The 24,738-nt window shown below is 40.6% G+C and overlaps 1 protein-coding gene across 1 annotated transcript in view; it reads right to left on the reverse strand.

Annotated features, from left to right (window-relative positions):
• Nucleotides 1-24,738, reverse strand: part of HOMER1 (homer scaffold protein 1) — an 86,451-nt gene that overhangs the window by 51,317 nt on the left and 10,396 nt on the right. Inside the window, exon 2 of the mRNA XM_063295563.1 lies at nt 4,122-4,278. Within this exon, the coding sequence (XP_063151633.1) occupies nt 4,122-4,278 (157 nt within the window). The remainder of the gene's footprint in view (nt 1-4,121; nt 4,279-24,738) is intronic.

The following is a 24,738-nucleotide window of genomic DNA, read 5'->3' on the forward strand; positions in this document are numbered from 1 at the left end:
TGCTGCAGAATAGAGTAAGTTTTAGACCATTTTACCATCCAAAGAATCATCTTAAAAACTCAAGCACATATTCATAACTGATGATATTCACAGATATAGTCTGTTCCATTAGCAAGCTGAAATAGAATCTGTCAAATACTATAATCCACTTATAGATGGTGGGAAATCTGTGACCAACTGCAGTCAGCAAAGATATTTGATAGTGTATTTTATAAGCTCTATTCAATTGCCATTATCAATGTGATTGTTATTACATGAAAAGAGTAAGTTACATCTTGTCTCTTTCATTATCCAGGGAATGATGGAATGTTTTAAAAACTTCTGTGATCATAGCAAGGATTTTGGTATGACAGACTTCTCTATTAGATACTTTCAATATGTGGACAGTAGGGGAGTGGATGATAGCAAAGATCAAGAGGTATGGACTAATTTATTTTCTTCACATGTTCATAACCGCATGAAGAACAACTGAACACTTTAGAGAAGAGAGTTCTTATAATTCAAAATTTGACTGACTACTGTGTGCAACATAATTGACTACTGGGCCTTTGGTTTGATCTGACTCTTATGCTCATTCATTTTTTTCAGGATATTCCTGTATCCAATGCCAACTTAATAAATAGGTATACTAACAGGGGTTTCATCCTTCTCCCAGGATGCAGCATCATTCTAAGTTATACTAAATTAAAAAATTACAGCCCAATTTCAATAACACTAAAGAGGTTTTTAAAAGATAAGCACTATTATAATTAATGGTAAGCTCCCACAAATATTTTAATGGATTTCCCCTGAATCAGTACTCACATTTTTCTTCTGCCTTCATGAAGCTGAAAGTTCTTATGAGAACTTTATCTCAGTCATTCTTTTCAAATTGCATGTTAACATTAAAAAAAACTTACTAAAGTGTGTTTCAGAACTGTAAATATAGTGTTCATGTTGGAACTGAAGAATTGTACCTCTCCTTTGAAAAGGATTTCCAGTCTGTTGTTTCACACTACAAAATGGAAATGGTTATAGATTAACTTTATGGCTAATAGGCACTAAATGGAAAAGAGCAGTAAGTGAAAATTAGGCTGTGCAGAGGCATGACTAATCCTTACTCATGGCCACAATTCTGGTAAGAACCAGAAATGCATATGGAAGCAACTGTCCTTGAGGTATGCTGGCCCAAAACCAACCAGCCATGGCACAGAAAGAACTGGGGACTTTTTTTTTCCAGAACCAGCAAGATATGCTTTGTCTGAGCTACCAGCCTGAATTCAATATGTTGTTCAAACTGAAGCTTCCAAATAGTTTTAAAGGCACTATAGTGACCCAAATGGGTTGTTATCAGAACTACGGCCATGTTTTTGTCTAGGGACCAATGGAAACACATAGTACAATTATGGCACTAAGGAGACTTTACTGGATTAACTCCCAAACATTTAGTTCTAAGCTTTTTCCATCTAAGTCCACAGATGGTGACCCAAAAGCAGCTTTATTAATGATGTCAACTGATCTCTGAAATCAACCTTATTATCTTTTCACACTATTTGTCTAGGCCTTTTAGCTGTTAGTATTTGTATACTTTACAGGCTCTGGTTTCATGTGGCTTTTATCCCATAGGGGAGAAGTTATAATTTTTTCTTTAACAAGGCTAATGGCAGTTTGGGGAAGAGATTTATGGCCAAAAAGCCCTCACCCAGAACTATTAAGTGTGGAGATTTTCTGCAGCTGTTTCGAAGTGAAAACTGTTTGAAAGTTTTATAAAATATACTTTGTAATATGCTTTTGCTTAATCTGGGACCATTAGGTGAGACAAATATTTTGGACTATACCCTTCAACTGTGTTAGAATAAGGTATGACAATCCATTTTATTCAATAAAATCTATTTAGAGCCAGTTTGATGTAGTGGTTAAGACACTGGGTTAGAAACTGGGAGACTGTGAGTTCTAGTCCTGCCTTAGGCACAAAGCCAACTGGGTGATCTTGGGCCAGTCACTCTCTCTCAGCTCTAGGAAAGAGGCAGTGGCAAACCACTTCTGAAAATCTTGTCAATAAAATTGCAGGTACTTGCTTAGGCAGGGTGAAAAACTGACTTGAAGTGACATGAGCACTGATGGTGAGCAGGAGGGGGCCCCTATCCAGGGGGGAAAATGCATGCGTAGTAGTGAGGAGTTGAGCAGCCATTCAAAGAGACACAGAACAGACCCGCCTTGACTTTTGGGGTTTATCTGTATGGGTTTTCTCACGCTTCTTCAGTTTGTTAGGATTTTCTGTCTAATGTAGCAGTAATAAAACACTAGAGACTTATTCCTCATCTCAGTGTGGTTCCTGACTATTAGAACATGAAGGCACCAAAAAAATAAAAGTCTATTTTGTGGCCCAAAATGTACTGTAAATAAAGTACAGCAATTAAAGAAGGCTAATTTTAAGGCAATAATGAGCTCTGCCATTAGATCAGAGTCATGAGAAGTTGACACCTATTGGCAGATCCAAAGGTCATCTTCCATAAGATTAAAAACATACTTATCCCAGAAACATGACATTGGCTCTTCAGCAGAACTGGAGATCTTCAGTGCTTTCTAACTCAAAAAATGCAGCTTAATTCAAGGAATAGGTTTTCAACCAGAATAAGTATCACTGACACCCTGAAACCCTAATGAACATGTATAGGTCAGATATTTATATTTTTCACAATGACAGTAGCTACCTTTGTCCAAATGAGATGCTATCCTTTTTGGGAAAATGAAGGAAGGAATACTTTTTGACTTTTACATTTGTGTCATCCAGTTGGTGGTGCTAGATAATTGCATAAACTAATTCTCACATGAAACACTGCATTTTTGTCTGATTAATTAAGTCCCCCGTACACATCGCTAAAATTGGATTGTAGTATCAATATCCTTATAAGACTGCTTTTTCCATACTAACAAGCTTCAGTGAATAATTTGTTAATTGAACTGGTATGGTGCAAGGATACTGGTCTCCCATAATAATGGGAGTCCAGCAACTTAATTTTCTAGGCAAGTCAAAAAATGAACCCCATTTTTAAGAAGCCCAGGCCCAACGCTGATTCTCTACAAGCTAAATGAGGATATGATCCTCTTACAGCTATTGATGGCTACAGCAATTTTTACTTTGTTACTCTTATCCTGTGTTGTCTTTCTAAATTCTAAAACATTATAATTGTAAAATACTTGAAACAGGGACTTCCATTTAAAAATTATTATACATCATATCCTTGGATAACATTTAAAATATTCAAATGGATAAGAAGCTGGAATTTGTTCCTAACAAGTATTCCATATTCTAGTGAGAAAGGATTTTGGAGAATATACCCCTACTGTACATACAACTTACTTATGTAGGTTACAATGTAAGAACACTGAATGGGGAAGAAATAAATAAGTGGAATATAATATCATTTTTCACATGACTTGTTATCTCAAATGCTGAGGCAAATTGCTATTTTTTTTCATAAATGCTTTTTTCATAAAAGCATTTTTCCTGCAAGAGAGCATTCCTCTATCTCTAATTACAACCAAACATTTTTCAGACTTTCATAAAATCAAGCTACAAACTTTATCTCTGTCCATATTGTGTAACATCCCATTTATATTGTATTGTATTGTATTGTATATTTCAAATTTAGTCACCGCCCATCTCACCCAAAGAGAGAGAAGAGAACCTTTTAGAAGGGATTCCCAAGTTCCTATCAGAAATGTTTGGCTATTTATAAGAGGTGTGGGATTTTTATACATTAAAATTTAATATTTTCTATTTTAAAAAGGATTTTATGTTAAAAATTAAATGAACAAAAATATGACTACTCAGATACAGATATACACTATCATTTGAAACAGCAGTTTTTAGCATCTTGCTCCTTTAATGTTGAATTCATACTCATTCAGAAACAAGCAAGCCATGCCTTTCTGAACATCTGTCAATGGTTTATCAGCACAGTTCAAAGCATTTTTAATAAAGTATTATTTTGTAAGCCAACTTCCAAGAATTGTTGTATCATTCTGGATCACATATCAGTGAAATACCTTTAGCTATGTTAAAAGGAAGGCATCTATGCTTCAAAGTCAATACATTTCTAGTACTTTACCTGGGCTTAAACTGTCAAGGAGCTTACCTTTGAGCCATCCAAGCTGATAATCCTATAGACGTTTCTTGTGCTGTCATAGAAATAGGACACAGTAACAGCATGCTTGCTGGTGGGAACCCAGTTCTTCTTTGTATTTGGGTCAATTTGGAAGACATGAGCTCGGGTGCTGTAGATGGGTTGCTCCCTGAAGGGCAGAAAGTAAAAGTGATGGATCTGCTTTGGACGTAATATGATTGTACATGAGTCATTGGGATATTTCATCCATTGGATCCTACTAATGACTTCACTTTGCATCAGTAATAAACTTGCCCTCCTAGGACCTATGTGTATAGACTGAGATATAACAGTAAAGCACATGAAAAGTATTCAGAGGAAAGGGAACCTCAAGTCCATTAAAATAAATTGAGTGGCCAGCTGTACAATCAAGAAAAGGAGACGTATCTAAATATAGAGGCATTACTGATATACCACCTCCCCCTCTCCCTGCTTCCATCTGTCAGCCTCTTTAAACATGGGCTGTCAATATTGCAATTTTTTTTTCTATTAAAGGTCAACTTATTATATGACTTATTGTCCTGGTTTATTTAACTTTTTATTATTAAAAATATCATAATGCTATTTCTGATCATTAGCAATATTACTGGTGACATGGTTACAAGAGTGATCATTATGACAGAATCCAATAATATCAATTCTGCCATCTGTTACTGGAACACATTCCCTTTTCTATGCTCCCTAAATCTGTTCTAAAGATTTGGGAACCCCCCGAGATTTGGGGAATGTTTAAAAGCAGCTGAAGGATGCGTTGTAAAGAATCCTTTGGTACTTTCATCCTAATCCATTTTCAAATACCAAAGAATATATCTTTCAGCAATAAAAGCAGAAACAGAATCAGCAGAAAACAGAAAAACAAATGAAGACATACAATGATAAGAGCAGAATGAATTTAAAATCCCAAGCAGGCTTAGGAAAACTAAAAGGGCTTGGCCTAAAACTGCTCCTACTGCAATGTGGAGTCTAGGATGGCCAGTAGTCCACAGACACTTCTTAGCTCATGCTATCCTTCCCAACCTTATGTTTGAAAAATGATTCTATCAAAAATTGAAAGTGGCCCATTAAGTGCAGAGCCACCTCTATTTCCAGGCATACCTCTGCCCTCCAAAAGGCCTCCATAAAATGATAGATGTCCAATTGCTAAGAAAAAGGACAAAAATGAATCAGAGTGACATGGATCACTCTGAATGGTAGATATTTGGGGTATCAATTAGCATTCTTGTATATTAGGCTCTTACTGTTACCATCTGTCAGTGGAGAAGAACCCTACTCCCAACCCCAAGCAGTCTTTTCTGAGAGACCTTCAAGAAGTTCTCAACATTTGAAATGTTCCCACCAGCTCCAGAAACTTGGGAAACCTTGGCCAAGAGATTAATTATTCACTGGGCACATTATCAAGGTAGTAGAACAATGTAGGTCTTATTTTTTTTTACAAGCACAAATGAAATACAAATATTTATCTAAAACAAAAAAATAGTCATATCTTACATACATCTAGGACAATAATGAGACCAATACATTGCATATAATACAAATATTTGCCTAAACATCTTTGTTTATAGGAGTAGCCAGGGCCTACAAAGACTTTAATCTAGCCCTACCCAAGTCTGGATTACATTGGAGCTAAGGGGGTCTCTCCACAAAGGGACAATCTCCATTAACTCTCACTGTTTGATCCAAATATGGTGTCATGTTCATCGTTCCAATGTACTGACTACATCGTAACGTTTCGCATGTCACTTTCCTGATCCGTGTTTCACGTTTGCTGAGTGGAGATTTCCAGCCGTGCCAGGCTGCAATCTCCTTACTGTGACTGTGGAATGTATGTTTGGGTTATTGCCTGTGTTCAAGGTTACTTTCTCAGGCCGATGTGTGTGACGGTTGCCAACACCTGGGAGGAGGTGGTTGCTAAGTGGGAGCAAGGGCGGGATCGGGTTTGAAGCGAGGGGTTTTTAGTTTGTATTTGGCGCGCTTTTGCTCATTCTCAGCTTTCTTTGTATTTGCACACTATTCTTTCAATAAACCAGTTTTCCTTAAGCACCTGCTTGTGAGACTGAGTCTATCAGAATAGGCAACCCTTACATATGGAGTGCTTGTTGTAGCTAATGGTTTCTCCAGCCAAACTGCAAACCATATTTGCTTTCATCTTGCTAAATCACTTTTGATATTAACTTTGTGCAGGGAGATTTCAAAGTTAGTGGTTTATGAAGCAGCAACCAGTTATGAACCATAACAAAGATCCATTAAATTAGCTTGGAGAACTAATACGTTTGCATTATCTCAGACATTCTTAAAGCCTCAGCAGGTATCTGCTAGCTCCTAGCTGTCCTTGGAAACTAAGCAGGATTGGGCCCAGTAATATTTGGATGGGGACAATGAGAGAATATCAAGACTGTAGGCTAGATGAGAAGAAAAAATAAAACATCCTGGAAGGAAACAATATCAAGCCACTTCTTTACTGTTGTCAAGACAATGGCATGGACGTGTCCATGAAATCACCAGGAGTTCAGCTCAATGCAAAGGAGATTTTTACCTACATTATATCAGACGCTTATTTATAGGTAAGCTATTGCCTTTCAGATGTTCTAGTCTACAAGGAATACTTTTTAAAAGGAGCAAGATAGTTTCAGAATGTTAATTTTTAAAATAGGCAAACTAATTTTAAGACCACCCAGTATCCTTTTTCCACAATCATGCTTAATTTCCAGAAGTAATTACTAAGTTCATACATCATGCCAATCATGATTTGGTGAAGAAGCACATTTAATAGAGTTCAGATATTGCACTAAGCCACATCAGTAATTCACAGTACAGTCCAAAATCATACTAAGCTTAAACCAAATATATCACATTATAACTCAGTGTGGTGTGTGAACTCAGAAAATGTGTCATACTGTTGGAAGTATAGTACTTCTTTAAATACTAGTCTAAAAGTACTTGTTCCATTGTTTTTCTAATGGAAATTCTCTATATGGTCATTTGAACATCTTTTAAAATTTTCAGATGATCTAAAGTTGGACATTCTTTCATACACTCTTACATATCTGAACACTTAATCCATCATTTAGTGTTTCTTCACATTTCTAGTTATATCAAAAACGTTAGCTTTGTAGGAGAGTTAGTCTTTGCAATTTGAGAGGAGATAAGTGTCTGAAGGAACTAAGTTTAAACTTAGAAACACCATTTGACTCTCTGATGAATTCAGAGAGTAATTATATTGAGTTCCATATTATTTTTATGCATGTTCAGTACTTGCCACTACGTTTAATTCATTAATCCATTTCCTAAATATATTTATTAAACATACTGCAATCCTTTTTAAAAATTGAGAAATTCTGTGGAGTAGTTATTTCTCATCAATTCCTTCCATGATTTGTTTTATCCACATTCACACCATTTTTATAACCATGGAATTGTTGTGCATTCTATGGCTGCAATTTTGACTTGTGAATCAAAATTACAGCTATAGAATGCTCAAAACTAGATTCTTTTGATAATTCTGTACTTTGCTTCCTCCTTCTGTGAGAAAGGGGGATAGCGATGTTGTTTTTGCAAAAAAAAAAAAGGTTATTTCTACAATAGAAAAGAACTTGCTTTTTCAGTAACTTGCCAACTGAAGCTTGCTTTCTAGTAGCTAGGCTTGCTTGTCAGTATATTGAGGATGTGGGATATGTGGTTAGGGGAAACAGGAGACTGTTTCTCCATAAGGGCAGGTATAAAGGAAATAAGCTGCCTAACCAATGCTGAAAATATGCTCAAAACCAGTTCTAGTGAACTTTGTGGTCAGACCAAGACCCTGACCTACTTACTCCAAGGGGGCTAGCTGCCTTATAAGGAAAAGAATAAATAGGGGACTGGGGGAGGTAAAAAGTGAGGAATGGGAGATATAAACAAAGGCGGGACTTCCTGCAAAATCTAAGGCGTCTCGGATAGGCTCTGAACTCCTAAGTACCTATCCAATGGGGAACAGGAGGAGGGATTTCACCGGCCTGGGGTAAGGAATAAAACTGCATGCTTTGTGTGAAGGGGTGTGCCTATTTTGGCTGGGCACCTGTCCTTGCAAGAACATTAATAAAACCTTTTTGCTGCTTCTCAAGACTTTGTCAAATTTATTCCGTGAGTACGATTCTCACAACTGGGGGCTCGTCCAGAATCCAAAAGTCTTCGGACTTCTGGGCGCTGCCCTGATGGCCGGGAAGGCATACCCCACTGATTTCAGTGGTCCTGCCCCAGAGCAGTGGTCTGAGGTCTCTGAATGACAGAGGATCCCAGGGAAACTAAACCTATTTGAGAGGTAGCAAAAGGACAGTGAGAAAAAGGTAACCGGACCTATAACTGCAGTGACCAGTCAGACCTCGTGCACGAGCCAAAGGTAAGGAAAATGGGGACTACAAGTACTTACCTTGGTGGTCGGGACCAGGGAAGGAAAATTGGACTTAAGTACTTCCCTGGTTGGACATTCTGTGAGGTTGGGACCCTCTATGAGACTTTGAAAGTGAATGGATGAGACGTACAAGGGTGTACGAAGTGATTGTGGAGTCTGAATCTGCAGTTCTGTTCTCCCGCGAAGGAAACAGTCAGAGAAGGACGAATCGTTGGTTAACGGGTGAAAGTCTAAGTCTCGGGACAGACAGAATGGGGAATAGGAAATCTAGGCCTGGTGGGGAGACGGGGTCTCCGGGAAATAAGGACTCCAGGAAAGGTAGTCCGGGAAACATTCCTCCAGATAGTCCTTTAGGAGTAATGTTGAAAAACTGGAAACACGTGTCTTGTACAAGGGATAAGGATAAGAAGAAAATGATACAGTAATGTTGTTTTGTGTGGACTAAAGAACCTATAAAAGGGACAGCTGTTTGGTGGCCCAAGTTTGGTTCTTGGGAAGATTGGGTGAAACAAGCCCTAAACATCTATGTTAACAATAAGGAGCCTTGGCCAGAGGAGGAATCAAAATATGCTTTGTGTTGGGTAAAATCTACCAGCCTAATGACGACTCTCAGGGCCAAAGAAACTAAAGGGAGTCAGAAAGTAAAATTTACAAAGAAAACCATGGTGAATTATTCTGTAAAAGTATGTTGTTGTTTATTCGTTTAGTCGCTTCCGACTCTTCGTGACTTCATGGACCAGCCCACGCCAGAGCTTCCTGTCGGTCGTCAATACCCCCAGCTCCCCCAGGGATGAGTCTGTCACCTCTAGAATATCATCCATCCATCTTGCCCTTGGTCGGCCCCTCTTCCTTTTGCCTTCCACTCTCCCTAGCATCAACATCTTCTCCAGGCTGTCCTGTCTTCTCATTATGTGGCCAAAGTATTTCAGTTTTGCCTTTAATAGTTTTGCCTGTAAAAGTATAGCCTACATATAAATTGATTAGGGATTTTGTTTGGCCACCATATGGAACTGATGATTTGGCTATTTGTGAAGATTTAAATATTACTATAAATGAGACTAAAGTGAGAAGTTTAGATATGCTGCAGCATGGTTAGGAAAACAAACCAACTCAATCATGAAATTGTCAAAATGGGACCCCTTGGATGACTTGCCACCCTGCAATGTAGTGGCAACAGCTCCTCCAATGGAACCCCGGTCTGAAAGGGATAATGGAATTCCAAAGGAAACCAGAAATCTCACAGGAGAAAATGAAGAGTTAATAAAGAAAATGGAAAGTTGTTGTAGACAAGGGACCTTTTCACCTATCAGCCGAAGGTTCACGCAGCCAGAAATCATTGCACCATTTAGACAGTTGCCCTTGGCTACTGGTGGCGTGGGTCTGGTGAAGGTTCCCTTGCATGCAATGGATGTTAGGAACTTTAGGAAGAAATTACATAATTAGAGGATTGGGAGAAGAGGAAGTTGAAGTGTCACCACCACCCTACAATCCAAGCCATGGGAGAGGTAGGGAAGGATGTTGGGGTTGTGGGGGAAAAAAAGGGTGAGACCTGGGAGGAGACCTAGTAAATTAGAATTGAAAATTAGTCGTTTTTATTTTGTTTATTTTTGAGTGTGTTTGTGCATGCACATGTATTTTGTTTGTGTGTGTGTTTTGATTTTTATTGTCTCTTCGGAAAATATCTTGGGCTGCCATTGGCCCCAGGTTTATTTTGTTGATGGGAAAGCAACCAAAGACAGTTGCCATGTTTATAAGCATGTTTGAATTTTATAACTGTGTATGTCTTGTTTGTGAGAGAGCTGAGGATTGGCAACTATATGTGGATAGAAGGTTTGATGAAGTGTCAAAGATTGTGATTTAGTTGAGAGTCTGTGGATTGGACTGATGCAAATCCACAATCCAATGTGGCAAGATATTCAGACTTCGTTATCAGTCTTCCTGACATTGGAGGAACAGAGGATGGTTATTGAAATAGGACAGAAAAGGGAAAAGTTGGAAGGATATTGAAAGAAAACTACAAAAGTTGGGGGGGGGGGTGCTGGCAGAGCCCATAAATGAATAGGGTGTTTGTAGGGCAACCCCAGGAGGAAAAGAGGAAGGAGAGAGAAAAAAAGAAAGATGAAATGCCTTGTTTTTAGCTCAAGGTTTGCGGCCCCAAAGAGGGGGAGGCAGGGGGAGTTCTCGGAAGATTAGGTTGAGGAGGTATTCCATGGAATGGAGGGCTAGGAAAACAATGGTGACAGGCAAGGTGCAGGCTGGACCTTGATTAAAGAAGAGACATTAGAGAACTCACCATGGAAAGGACCTAGAGAGACGCAGGCTCTCTGGGGAGGGGAGTTGAGTTGAATCACAATAGGGGAGTTGAGTGTGGATTGTCTCCAATAGGCATGGGAGTGGCTAGATTCATCTTGATGGGACCTATCGCCCTTTTAATAAAGCATTCCTTTCTCCCGGCTGAGAGGTAGGGAGGAAGAGCTGTGTTCCTGCAGGGCTGTGATGGATTGCATGTGGCAACAGCCTGTTGAGGCGTTGGTGTGCGGTTTTCTTTTTGAGAGCATTTGTCTGTCTGAATGTGCATGTACATGTAAGGTTGAGAAACTGTTTTGAGTTGTGAAAAGAGAGTTTAGAGATTGTGTGTGTCTATTCCTTAGGAGGCTGCAGGTTCTGGCCGTGCCTGCATCCACCATTTATTCTGGTTTTGTGTGTGTGTGTGTGTGTTGTGATTTGTGTAATTTGAATGCATATTATGGGAAAGCTGAAAGGTTTTTGTCGATCCTTTCCCATTTTTTTTTAAATTGTCTGAGGTGTATGTGTGTTTCATTATTTGCCCAGTCTCACCCAAACATCCCCCTTCAGTCTACCTCTTGCCTGCTTGTTACAGGCTTGAGGATTGAGATGAGGGGAGACAAGGGCGACAGAGAGGAGGGGCAATGGTTTTACAGAAGATCCTTTACTCCCCCATCTTTTTAGGATTCTTCCTTTTACAATACCTTTACACACATCAGGGGCAATCTTTTAAGTTTCAGAGATGTCTCTTTCTGCAGCTGCTGCTGTAGAAGGAAATGATTACTCCTCTTGTGAAAAAGGGGGGGGGAATCTGGGCAGTTTCAGAGAAGCAATGACTCAGAGAAAGGGGGGGCACCCCTTTGCTCTCACAGCTTCACTCTGCTCTGCCCCTGGCATTCCAGTTTTAGAAAAAGTGTGTGTTTTTATAAATTTTATATGGATGAAATTTGTTAAATTTTAATCACTCCTCAACATGGCACATGATGATAAAAACAGAAGAGAGAGAGAGGAAAAATTTTGGACAATGTATGTTTTTAGTAGAGCTTTAGTAGGACTGGTATGATCTATCTGAATTTTGTTTTTTTGTTTTTGTTTTAACAATTTTGGCTATGGAAACAGTCCAAACACTAGATAAACTCTTATGTCAATGCTTTTTTTTTTTTTCTAGTTTTACAAGTTTTGATTTCAGGGAAGTTATTGGAGAATTAAATATTGGCAATTGAAGTATATAATATTTTTATTGGAAAAAATGACTTTAAGTCATTATATATATATTAAAATTAGAGGTTTGGCTGTAAAAGTTTTGACGCAATTTTTGGGATTTTGGAAAAGACTTGTTTAAGCAATTGGGTCAGGTGGTGAAGAGATGGCCAGCCTACTTACTTAGGGCGGTATTTTGCTAGGGCAGGAAAATTAGTTTTATCCAAAGTAGTGCTTAGATAAATCCAAAACTACACCTACCAATCTAGTCACATGGGACAAATGCTTTAGGGGACTGTGTGTCTAGAATATTTGTCCTGGAATCTTTTTGAAAGCCAAAGAGGTGTGTGTGAGAGATGTATGGTATGCCAAAAGGACAATCCAAAGACCAAGTTCAACTCCAGGGGAACCTCCAGAGGGGGGTGGCCCTAGGGTGAACTGTTTCTTAGAATGGGTGAAAGGCTTTCTTTATAGGCTGAAAAGACACTTGGAGAGGCTAGGACCAAAGGATTAACATGGGCACAAGCCCTTTTAGTGACAATACTAAGTCTCTGGATTGCTCCTAAGAAAAGACTAGGAGTTAGTCCATTTGATATGGGTGAGAGTGACTCTATCCTGGAATTCTTAGTGGAGAAGTAGGAGACATGCATGCCATGGGGAAGAAATTTGTCTGCAAGTATTTGAAACAGTTATCTGCGCAAGTCTTGTCCTTGTCTCCCTATCTACAGGAACACAGAGCCCTACTGTTCCTTTTAAGTCTGGAAATCCAGTGAAACCAGACTGAGGGGAGTCGGCAACTGAGTTGGGAGAAATCCTAAAGAAGACACTGAGGTTGCCAAATACTGCTGGACACTGGACTGTGCAGCCCCAGAAAGACCAAGAGATAGGGCGCACCATGCGCCTGAACTTTTTTCTAATACCTTGTAGTTTTGATTACCATAATAGCCCCTGTACCTGGAAAAGAGAGTCACAGGGTTCAAGGGAAGCTTTGAAGATGTACTCAATTTAGAACAATAGGGAATTTCTATTTTCATATGAAAAGGGATTAGGGTACAATTCTGAAATCCAGCCTACCTGTAGTATGGAACTACGGTTAATCCACTGGTTTGGATTTGTTAGCCTTATAGGCTGGTGCCTGAGTCACGAGTGGACTGATGAACAGCTATTGAAGGGGGGGGGGTGAGGAATTTAACACCTTAATAGCTTCAACTCAGAAAATAGCTTGTCAGGCTAAGTATCTTAATTGCTGGTTGTGTGGATTTACAACTCTTCATGGTGGACATGGATTTAGAAAAGGCTAATGGGCTCTTAAAGAGGGCAGTGGCAAAACTGGCTCAGGAGGCGAAATTGAGGTGGCCCCAGGCCTTGCCAATTGCTCTCCTGAGAATGCGTATTCAGCCATCCAGAAGACTAGGGCTCTCCCCTTTTGAGACAATATAAAGTCTCAAGGGGGAGGAGAAAGCTCCTCTCTGGTGCGGGGGCGAGGGAAGGAGCAGCAGAATGCCAACAACTGAAAACAGCCTTGGTGGAGGCACCAGCTTCGGGTTTGCCCGACCTGAGGAAGCCTTTTGTTTTGTTTTGTTTGCTTCCAAAAACAAAGGGGTTGCAAATGGGGTACTAACTCAGAAATTGGGAAGTTGGGAACGGCCTGTGGCAAACTTCTCTAAGCAGCTAGAGTGCAAGGCTGGCCAGCTTGCTTGCGAGCAGCAGCTGCAGCAGCACTCCTTTTAAAGGAGGCAGAGGAAGTCACCTTTGGAGCAGAGATTACAATTGAAACCCCACACATGATTAAGGAAGCAACTTGTTTTATTACTGTGCAAGAAGATCAAACCAGTCCATCCTCCAGGAAATAAAGCCAGACTGCTCACTTGAGGGAATGATATTAAAGGCAAAACTGAAATACTTTGGCCACATAATGAGAAGACAGGACACCCTGGAGAAGATGCTGATGCTAGGGAGAGTGGAGGGCAAAAGGAAGAGGGGCCGACCAAGGGCAAGGTGGATGGATGATATTCTAGAGGTGACGGACTTGTCCCTGGGGAAGCTGGGGGTGTTGACGACTGACAGGAAGCTCTGGCGTGGGCTGGTCCATGAAGTCACGAAGAGTTGGAAGCGACTGAACGAATAAACAACAAAACAAACAAAAAATAAATGGTTTCAATGGTTTCCTGTAGACAAGGTGGGATGGTGTTACGTGACACGCTGTCATGTTCACGGTTTCAACGTGCACTGTACATCGTAACGTTTCACATGCCATGGCGCTGACATGATGTTCTCATTTACACTGAAACCGAGGAGGCACACGAACACCTCCTCAAACAGGTGTTAAGCAAACTTAGAGATGCCAAACTCTATGCCAAACTTTCCAAATGTGAGTTTCACAAAACCCAACTTGACTATGTGGGCTATAGGGTGTCTGACAAGGGCATTGAAATGGACCCTGAAAAAATTCAGGTGATTTTAAGTTGGGAACGTTCCCGCACCCGGAGGCAATTGCAAAGTTTCCTCGGGTTCAGTAATTACTATCGGCAATTTATCCAGGGGTTCGCTGAGATTGCTTTGCCCCTCACTGATTTACTCTGTACCAAGGGCTTGGGGGAGACACGCAAAGTAAAAAACCCTGGGGCAGTGCTGAATTGGACGCCTGAATGCCAGGCAGCATTTGAGAAGTTGAAAACCCTCTTCACTGCTGAGCCTATTCTACAGCACCCCGATCCTGAACGCCCCTTTGTGGTCCAAGTTGATGCTTCTGACTCCTCAGTTGGGGCTATATTGTTACAGAGAGATTCTGAAAATCACTGAAAACCCTGTGCTTATCTGTCCAGAAAATTTTCTGAAACTGAACGCCAGTGGCATGTTTGGGAAAAGGAGGCTTTTGCTGTAAAAGCCGCTTTGGAGGCCTGGCGTCACCTCCTGGAATGCCCTTTCAAGGTTTGGACCGATCACAGGAATTTGGAAGCCCTCTGCACCCCCCGGAGTCTCAGTCCTAAACAAATTCGCTGGGCTCAATTTTTCAGTCTCTTTAACTTCCAGTTAAAATTTATTCCGGGAAAGAAAAACTTTCTGGCCGATGCTTTGTCACGTTTACCTCAGGACCTTGACAACGAGGTCGATGTGGTTGGGAGTGTTCTCACTGAACCACAACTGGGCTTAGTTGCTGTCACTCGGAGCCAGACCCATGCGCAGGCAACCCCACCCCCAGCCCAGTCTGGGAAGCGGAAAGTGCAAGTTCCTTGCCAGTTACAGAAAGACTTTCTCCATGCGCTGAAATCTGACACTTGGTTGCTAGCTAATAAAGACACTGTTTCTTTTGAAAACGGTTTGGCATGGGTGCAACACTGCCTTTGTGTACCCGAAACTTTAAGACCTGACATTTTACAGCGTTCCCATGATGATAAACTTGCTGGGCATTTTGGTTTTGTTAAAACATTGCATTTGGTTCATCGTCAATTCTGGTGGCCTACCTTGAGACACGATGTAAAAGACTATGTGGTTTCCTGTCCTGTTTGTGCAATGTCAAAACGTAAGAGGGGGAACCACAGGGGCTTCTGCAGCCTGTGGCTAGCCTGTCCTGTCCCTGGGACGAGATTTCTATGGATTTTATTGTAGATCTTCCTCCCAGTCAGAAGAAAACTGTCATTTGGGTTGTAAAAGATTTTTTTTCCAAACAGGCCCATTTCATTCCATGTGCATCCATCCTGTCTGCCCTGCAATTGGCACGCCTATTTCTCATCCACATCTACCATCTCCACGGTAGTCCCTCTCGTTTGGTCAACGACCGCGGGACACAGTTTACTTCCCAGTTTTGGAAATCATTTTTAAAATTGATTGGCACCAAACAGGCGCTGTCCACCTCGTCCCATCCTGAGACTGATGGATCTACTGAGATTTTAAACTCCACCCTTGAACAATTTCTTAGAGCATACATTAACTACCATCAGGACGACTGGGTGGAGTTACTGCCTTTTGCTGAAGTGGCTTACAACAATGCTGTCCATCAAAGTACCGGGCAAACCCCTTTTTGCGTGGTTTCTGCTCATGACTTTGTTCTCATCCCTGAACTGCCACCACCCCCTTCCCAAGCATGTTCTGCCTCTGACTGGGCTGTTAAGCTGGCTGATTCAACAGGCTTTGGCTGATGCCCAGGCTGCTTACAAGTTTCAAGCTGATAAGCATCGTTCCTTGCAACACAACTTCAAGATTGGGGATCAGGTGTATCTATCTACCAAATTTATCAAGTCACCACAACCCTCTAAAAAGCTTGCTCCCAAGTTCATTGGTCCTTTCCCTATTGTTGGTCTTATCAATCCAGTTACTGCTAAATTTGACCTGCCTCACAATTTGAAATGCTTGCACCCTGTTTTCCATTGCAGCTTGCTCAAGCCTGTCCACCACTCCTCCCGCTGGCATCCCCAACCTCCTCCTCCTGCTCCGATCATGATTGATGGCCAACAGCACTTTGAGGTCAAGGAGGTCGTTGATTCTCGCAAGCTTTGAGGCACCCTCCAGTATCTGGTCCGATGGAAACACTTTCCTCATCCTGAATGGGTGTTTGTTTGCCACGTTAATGCTCCTGATTTAATTCGTCGTTTCCACTTGGCTTACCCCTTGAAGCCTGCTGCTTAGTGTTTTCTTTCTTTTGGGGGGCAGTATGTCATGTTCACGGTTTCAATGTGCACTGTACATCATAACATTTCACATGCCATGGCGCTGACATGCATTTCTGTTTGGGAGGGAGCTGCTGTGAGACCTTGTACCAAGCTCTGTATCTATGTTCATTTCAATGGAATGTGTTTGGGTTATGTGCTCTGTTCAAGGACTTTTCCCGCAGACTATCAGAAGCCATTAGGAGCACCTGGGATTGTGAACTTGGGAAGATTCTACGGGGGGAGGGATCTCATTTTGCACCGAGGGTTTTTAGTTTGCATTTGGCGCGCTTTTATCATTCTCGCTTTCTTTGTGATCCTGCATGCTATTCCTTAATAAATCAGATATCTTTGAATTCCTGCTCATGAGTCTGAGAGTGTTTTAGAATAGGCAACCATTACACACAGATCATTCGCATCATTCCAGTGCTGAGAGTTGTAGAAGGAACACCCTCAATATCCCCTGATAATACGTTAGAAGAGGGGAGTGAGATTGGTCAAAATGATGAAGAGAGGTGTGACTGGGAATGTGAGGTGTTGCTCCAACAATTAGAAAATTCAGATGAGACCAAATTATAAAGCTGCAAAAAGCAACAGGATATTAAAAAGAAAGGGGGGGGGATTCAAAGAAAGGGGGATAGCAATGATATTTTTGCAAAAAAAAAAAAAAAAGGTTATTTCTACAATAGAAAAGAACTTGCTTTTTCAGTAACTTGCTAACTGAAGCTTGCTTTCTAGTAGCTAGGCTTGTTGTTGTTTATTTGTTCAGTCACTTCCGACTCTTCGTGACTTCATGGACCAGCCCACGCCAGAGCTTCCTGTCGGTCGTCAACACCCCCAGCTCCCCCAAAGACGAGTCCGTCACCTCTAGAATATCATCCATCCATCTTGCCCTTGGTCGGCCCCTCTTCCTTTTGCCTTCCACTCTCCCTAGCATCAGCATCTTCTCCAGGGTGTCCTGTCTTCTCATTATGTGGCCAAAGTATTTCAGTTTTGCCTTTAATATCATTCCCTCAAGTGAGCAGTCTGGCTTAATTTCCTGGAGGATGGACTGGTTGGATCTTCTTGCAGTCCAAGGCACTCTCAGAATTTTCCTCCAACACCACAGTTCAAAAGCATCGATCTTCCTTCACTCAGCCTTCCCTATGGTCCAGCTCTCACAGCCATATGTTACTATGGGGAACACCATTGCTTTAACTATGCGGACCTTTGTTGTCAGGGTGATGTCTCTGCTCTTGACTATTTTATCGAGATTTGTCATTGCTCTTCTCCCGAGGATTAAGCGTCTTCTGATTTCCTGACTGCAGTCAGCATCTGCAGTAATCTTTGCACCTAGGAATACAAAGTCTTTCACTGCTTCTACATTTTCTCCCTCTATTTGCCAGTTATCAATCAAGCTGGTTGCCATAATCTTGGTTTTTTTGAGGTTTAGCTGCAAGCCAGCTTTTGCACTTTCTTCTTTCACCTTCATCATAAGGCTCCTCAGTTCCTCTTCGCTTTCAGCCATCAAAGTGGTATCATCTGCATATCTGAGGTTGTTAATGTTTCTTCCAGTGATTTTAACTCCAGCCTTGGATTCCTCAAGCCCAGCATGTCACATGATGTGTTCTGCGTACAAGTTGAATAGGTAGGGTGAGAGTATACAGCCCTGCCGTACTCCTTTCCCAATCTTAAACCAGTCTGTTGTTCCGTGGTCTGTTCTTACCGTTGCTACTTGGTCGTTATACAGATTCTTCAGGAGGCAGACAAGATGACTTGGCATCCCCATACCACTAAGAACTTGCCACAATTTGTTATGGTCCACACAGTCAAAGGCTTTAGAATAGTCAATAAAACAGAAATAGATGTTTTTCTGAAACTCCCTGGCTTTTTCCATTATCCAGCGGATATTGGCAATTTGGTCCCTAGTTCCTCTGCCTTTTCTAAACCCAGCTTGTACATCTGGCAATTCTCGCTCCATGAATTGCTGAAGTCTACCTTGCAGGATCTTGAGCATTACCTTACTGGCATGTGAAATGAGTGCCACTGTTCGATAGTTTGAACATTCTTTAGTGTTTCCCTTTTTTGGTATGGGGATATAAGTTGATTTTTTCCAGTCTGATGGCCATTCTTGTGTTTTCCAAATTTGCTGGCGTATAGCATGCATTACCTTGACAGCATCATCTTGCAAGATTTTGAACAGTTCAGCTGGGATGCCGGCGTCTCCTGCTGCCTTGTTATTAGCAATGCTTCTTAAGGCCCATTCAACCTCACTCTTCAGGATGTCTGGCTCTAGCTCACTGACCACACCATCAAAGCTATCCCCAATATTGTTATCCTTCCTATACAGGTCTTCCGTATATTCTTGCCACCTTTTCTTGATCTCTTCTTCTTCTGATAGGTCCTTGCCATCTTTGTTTTTGATCATACCCATTTTTGCCTGGAATTTACCTCCAATGTTTCTAATTTTCTGGAAGAGGTCTCTTGTCCTTCCTATTCTATTGTCTTCTTCCACTTCTGCGCATTGCTTGTTTAAAAATAATTCCTTATCTCTTCTGGCTAACCTCTGAAATTTTGCATTTAATTGGGCATATCTCCCCCTATCACTGTTGCCTTTTGCTTTCCTTCTTTCTTGGGCTACTTCTAGTGTCTCAGCAGACAGCCATTTTGCCTTCTTGGTTTTCTCTTTCTTTGGGATGTATTTTATTGCCGCCTCCTGAACAATGTTGCGAACTTCTGTCCAGAGTTCTTCTGGGACCCTATCTACTAAGTCCAGTCCCTTAAATCTATTCTTCACCTCCGCTGCATATTCCTTAGGAATATTAGTGAGCTCATATCTAGCTGATCTGTGGGTCTTCCCTAATCTCTTTAGTCTGATCCTAAATTGTGCAAGAAGAAGTTCGTGATCTGAACTACAGTCAGCTCCAGGTCTCGTTTTTACCGACTGTATAGATGTCCGCCACCTTTGGCTGCAAAGGATGTAGTCCATCTGATTTCGGTGTTGTCCATCTGGTGAAGTCCATTATAAAGCCATCTCTTAGGTTGTTGGAAGAGAGTGTTTGTTATGCAGAGTGAGTTGTCTTGCAAAATTCTATCAGCCTACATCCTGCTTCGTTTTGTTCTCCCAGGACATGCTTACCTGTAATTCCAGGTGTCATTTGACTACTCACCTTAGCATTCCAGTCTCCTGTGATGAAAATAACGTCTCTTTTAGGCGTGTTGTCCAGTAGGTGCTGCAGATCCTCACAGAACTGCTCTACTTCAGCTTCTTCAGCATCTGTGGTTGGGGCGTATATTTGGATCACTGTGATGTTAGATGGCTTGCCCTGAATTCGAATTGAGATCATTCTATCATTTTTTGGATTGTATCCAAGCACTGCTTTAGCCACTTTACTATTAATTATGAAGGCTACTCCATTTCTTCTGTGGTCCTCTTGTCCACAGTAGTAGATCTGGTGGTCATTTGATGTGAAGTGGCCCATTCCAGTCCATTTCAGTTCACTGACGCCCAGAATGTCTATCTTTAATCTTGACATCTCACCAATAACCACATCCAATTTGCCCTGGCTCATAGAACTTACATTCCAGGTTCCAATGGTGTGTTGATCCTTAGAACATCGGATTCGCCGTTCACCACCGGCACCGTTGGCCGCTAGCCATCCTTTCGGCTTTGAGCTAGCTGCGTCATCACGTCTGGGGCTAGTTGAGCTCATCCTCCGTTCCTCCCCAGTAGCATTTTGACGATCATCCAACCTGGAGGTCTCATCTTCTGATGGTATACCGACATATCTCTGGTTGTACTGATCCACTTAGTTTTCACGGCATGAATACTGGGGTGGGTTGCCATTACTTTCCCCAGGGATCGCATTTAGTCTGACCTCTCTGTCATGACCTTCCCGTTTTGGGTGGTCCTTCACGGTTTAGCTCATGGCATCATTGAGGTGCTCAAGCTCCAGCACCACGACAAGGTAATGATCCTTTGCTAGGCTTGCTTGTCAGTATATTGAGGATGTGTGATATGTGGTTAGGGGAAACAGGAGACTGTTTCTCCATAAGGGCAGGTATAAAGGAAATAAGCTGCCTAACCAATGCTGAAAATATGCTCAAAACCAGTTCTAGCGAACTTTGTGGTCAGACCAAGACCCTGACCTACTTACTCCAAGGGGGCTAGCTGCCTTATAAGGAAAAGAATAAATAGGGGACTGGGGGAGGTAAAAAGTGCGGAATGGGAGATATAAACAAAGGTGGGACTTCCTGCAAAATCTAAGGCGTCTCGGATAGGCTGTGAACTCCTAAGTACCTATCCAATGGGGAACAGGAGGAGGGATTTCACTGGCTGGGGTAGGGAATAAAACTGCATGCTTTGTGTGAAGGGGTGTGCCTATTTTGGCTGGGCACCTGTCCTTGCAAGAACATTAATAAAACCTTTTTGCTGTTTCTCAAGACTCTGCAACTGAAGGGAAGCATGTGCCAGTCCTCCAAAGTGTAATTTGATGTCATATCTTGAGGTCCCCCTCAAATTTCTCTACTCTCTGCTCCTGAGCAGGTATAGCAGTTATTAAGTTTACTGTGGATTCATCTGGATTATTGAATCTACTTTGGATACCTTCTTTTTAAAATGGCTGATGCTACATGCATTGATGACATATTATAAGGAAAGACTTGAAATGTTTGAAAAACAGGTAAACCTAGATGTGCTTTAACAATAGGATAAAATAATAATTATGAGTTAATTCATTATTCATAGATTGAAATGCAGGAAGTCACTTTTAGAATTGAAACAGTTCTTTGGAAAGTAAAACTACAGCAAAAATAAGGAGATGGTCCTTCTCACTGTCCTTAGGATAGCCCAGTGTTTCTCAACCTTGGCAACTTGAAGACATGTGGACTTCAACTCCCAGAATTCCCCAGCCAACTGTTCAAGTTACCAAGGTTGAGAAACACTGGGATAGCCTAAATAAGAATGAGAAGATTATCACTTGTTTCCCAATTCTTTTTAAGGTAAGATAACTGGATAATAGTCATTAATGTGAAGACCAACAGAGGCAAATAAAGAGACTAGGTGGTGGAAGATAACCATCTGGGGAATCTGATGCAGTGAAGAGGAATTATTGCCTCCTCCCACATTGACCTAGGTAGGAGGCAGCAAATAGCCCATCTTAGCTGATCTTAAGAAAATTAAACAAGGTCAGACCTGAGTAGTATTTGGGTAGCAGATCACCAGAAAAATCCCAGGACTATAAGCTTGATGGGAAATCAGGAAGAACATCCCAGAAGAAAGCAAAACACTTCAGTACCACGGTCAAAGAAAATGACAGGATGCTTCCATGTGGTCACCAGAAATTGAACATGATTTGAGGGAGTCTTTATTTAGGTTCTGCTTGTATTTGTAAGTAAAATATGGTTTACAGAAACATCGATCAGTCTCTAGTACTCTTTTCCTTTGAAAGAAACCCAAATCCAATACTGTCCAGAGCAATGCTATTACTGCTTGCCAATTCCTGTAAATTACCTCTGTATCAAAGGCCAAAGAACATCAACAGAGAGGTGCTGCTGTGATCATGTCTTGCCTGTGGGCTTTCTCAGACTTCTTGTTGGCTACTCTGGGACAGAATTACAGAACTAAAAGGGGCCATTTAGGCTACTGGATTCAAAGCCAGCTCAGAGTAACAACTAGATTAAATTGGTGCTTGGTCTGATCCAGTTCTTTATATGCTCTTACATGGAATGTTCACACAAAATTTGGATAAAGCTCATTCTATATAGCACAAAAATATGCTACTGTAGACTAAAACTAGTATTAGTTGACACAAAGGCTGATATTGTTGCTAACTGCTTGTATTGTTTCTTCCTGGTTTAAAATGGATAAAACTGTATGTCATCTTAATACATGTTTAATACACGTTAAGACAGCAACACTAAAAAGAAACTATATGAGTTTGGGGGAAGATCAATTCTTTTTATCTTTTTAATTTCGTCCTTGAAAGCAAGACAATTGTTTATGTTTTGTGGAATACCACAACTGACAATGGGCAGTTCAGACCCATTCCAATTCTATTTCTATTAATGAAGAAAGGATGCAGGGAAACATAGATTGAAGCAGGTATAACATGCCCTTGGAAGCACATGTATTTTTCATCTATCTTAGTTTACTAAATTTCCCACACAAAAAACAAAACAAAACAATTCAGCTGGAGCCAAAGCAGTGCACACAGACATTTATCCTAGAGAGCATCCTAGATAGCAATGATAGATAGGATGCTGGACAATTATTAAAGTCACTGTGATCCAGACTTTTGCATCATACATTTGTTTTTCCCTTACACTTTTGTTCCTGAATGGAATGCACAAGAACATCCAATAATACTTTTAAAATTAATATTCAGTATTAAGATAAAATAAAATGGATAAAGAGCAATTGTAGAGTATATCTGTACATTTAAATAGTAAGTCAACATTAAAGTCTTTTTAAGCAACAGCTCAGTTATACTGTATTCTGCTATACACTTTGACAAATTCAAATTCAATTCAAAAAATAATCTGAGGAACTGACCCTTGAAATACTTTTGCTTTGCTATGGTATCTTTTTAAAGCTTGCATTTTAGAATAGTGAGGCATACACCGATGCCTTGCTTTTTAAATTGAAAGTAATTTCAGCATACTTACCATTTCTATTGAAGTTTTACTCCTGTTAAAGGTGTTTAGCAATCTGCCTTCCTATAAACCTCTCTCCAAGAAAGAAGAATATACTCCAGTTTCAAAGAAATGTCAATAAAACTTTGGAAAAGATCTGAGTTCATATTATAAAGTAATATGATTGATAATTAGGAAAAAATATGTTTTTATATTTACATACTAGTATACATACTGAAAGACAGACCAGCAGCATTAACCATCTCAGGGTTTTCAAATCCTCCACAGTTTTATTAATCTCTTGGGAGTTTCATCCACAGAAACTTCTTGGTGGTTTCAGGATGGCTGATAATCAGGCCAATCTAAGTGAGCTTTTAAATTAGGGAGTTAACTCAAGTAGGCGTGTCTTCAGAATTGGCTTGTAATTAAAAAATATTTAATACCGTTATGAATCTCTTTTAGATATAACCAGACAAACATGGGGCAGGATACACTGTTGGGCTAAAGTTTTATTCTAATGTAGGGAAAAGGTGCTACTATAATTGAAGTCATGGGGGAAGCCACTTGATTTTATTCATTCAATTTTATACCAGTCTTTTCTCTGATGAATTTCATGGTCACTACCAACAAAGACATAGATCTCTGTTTTTCTACTCCTTCAGGATTGCTAAATAGATCACTGAAGTTAGTCTGTTCTCAGATTAAAAGCCAAGAAAATTTCAGAAGCTATCTGGATACGTGTACCCATCTTGAGAACTATTGCTTCGTTTATTTTAGGGGATAATTTGGAGACAAAAGGCAGAGTGTACAGTTTTAATATTATTTGATAAGAGCCTAGTAAGTCTCTGGCTAAGTGGTAGATCATATACTTGGACTCTATAAAAGTCTCAGACCTATAGCATTCCTGATAAAGCAGAGCTCCATCCAGACCATAGGGCACTAGTGCCACGGACACTATATCCTTGGCTAAGTCAAAAAAATAGATTAACTCAGCATACATAGGTATCTGCAGGCAGGTGGCATGGGGAGACAAGTGACAAAACATGTCACAATGCAAATGCGTCCCTTTATGTAGTTGCATGCAACCATGTGATGCAAGGATAAAAGGACAGAGCTTCCATTGTGACATCATAGCACACTTTTCATCATTTTGTCCTCACGTGGCTAGGAATTGTTAACTATGTCAACAGAAAGGCAAAATATTCTAAATATGTTGGGAAAAATGCTTAATACTGCCAGTAGGCAGAATAAAGGGAAGTTGAAACTATAACATGTATTATTGTCAATTCCCCAGATACTTTTGAGCTAAAGATAAGTGTTTTTCAATTCAAATTGAAGGTCTTAGAACTTCACTTCCTAATTTAATTCACATATTGAAGAGGTCTAAAACCCAAAGTCTGACACTTCTGTTAGGAAACAAGTAGCTAGACCAACATATTAAGATCTTTCAACAAGTTTAATT

The sequence above is a fragment of the Candoia aspera genome, chromosome 2, assembly GCF_035149785.1.
Source record: "Candoia aspera isolate rCanAsp1 chromosome 2, rCanAsp1.hap2, whole genome shotgun sequence".
Lineage (NCBI taxonomy): Eukaryota > Metazoa > Chordata > Lepidosauria > Squamata > Boidae > Candoia > Candoia aspera.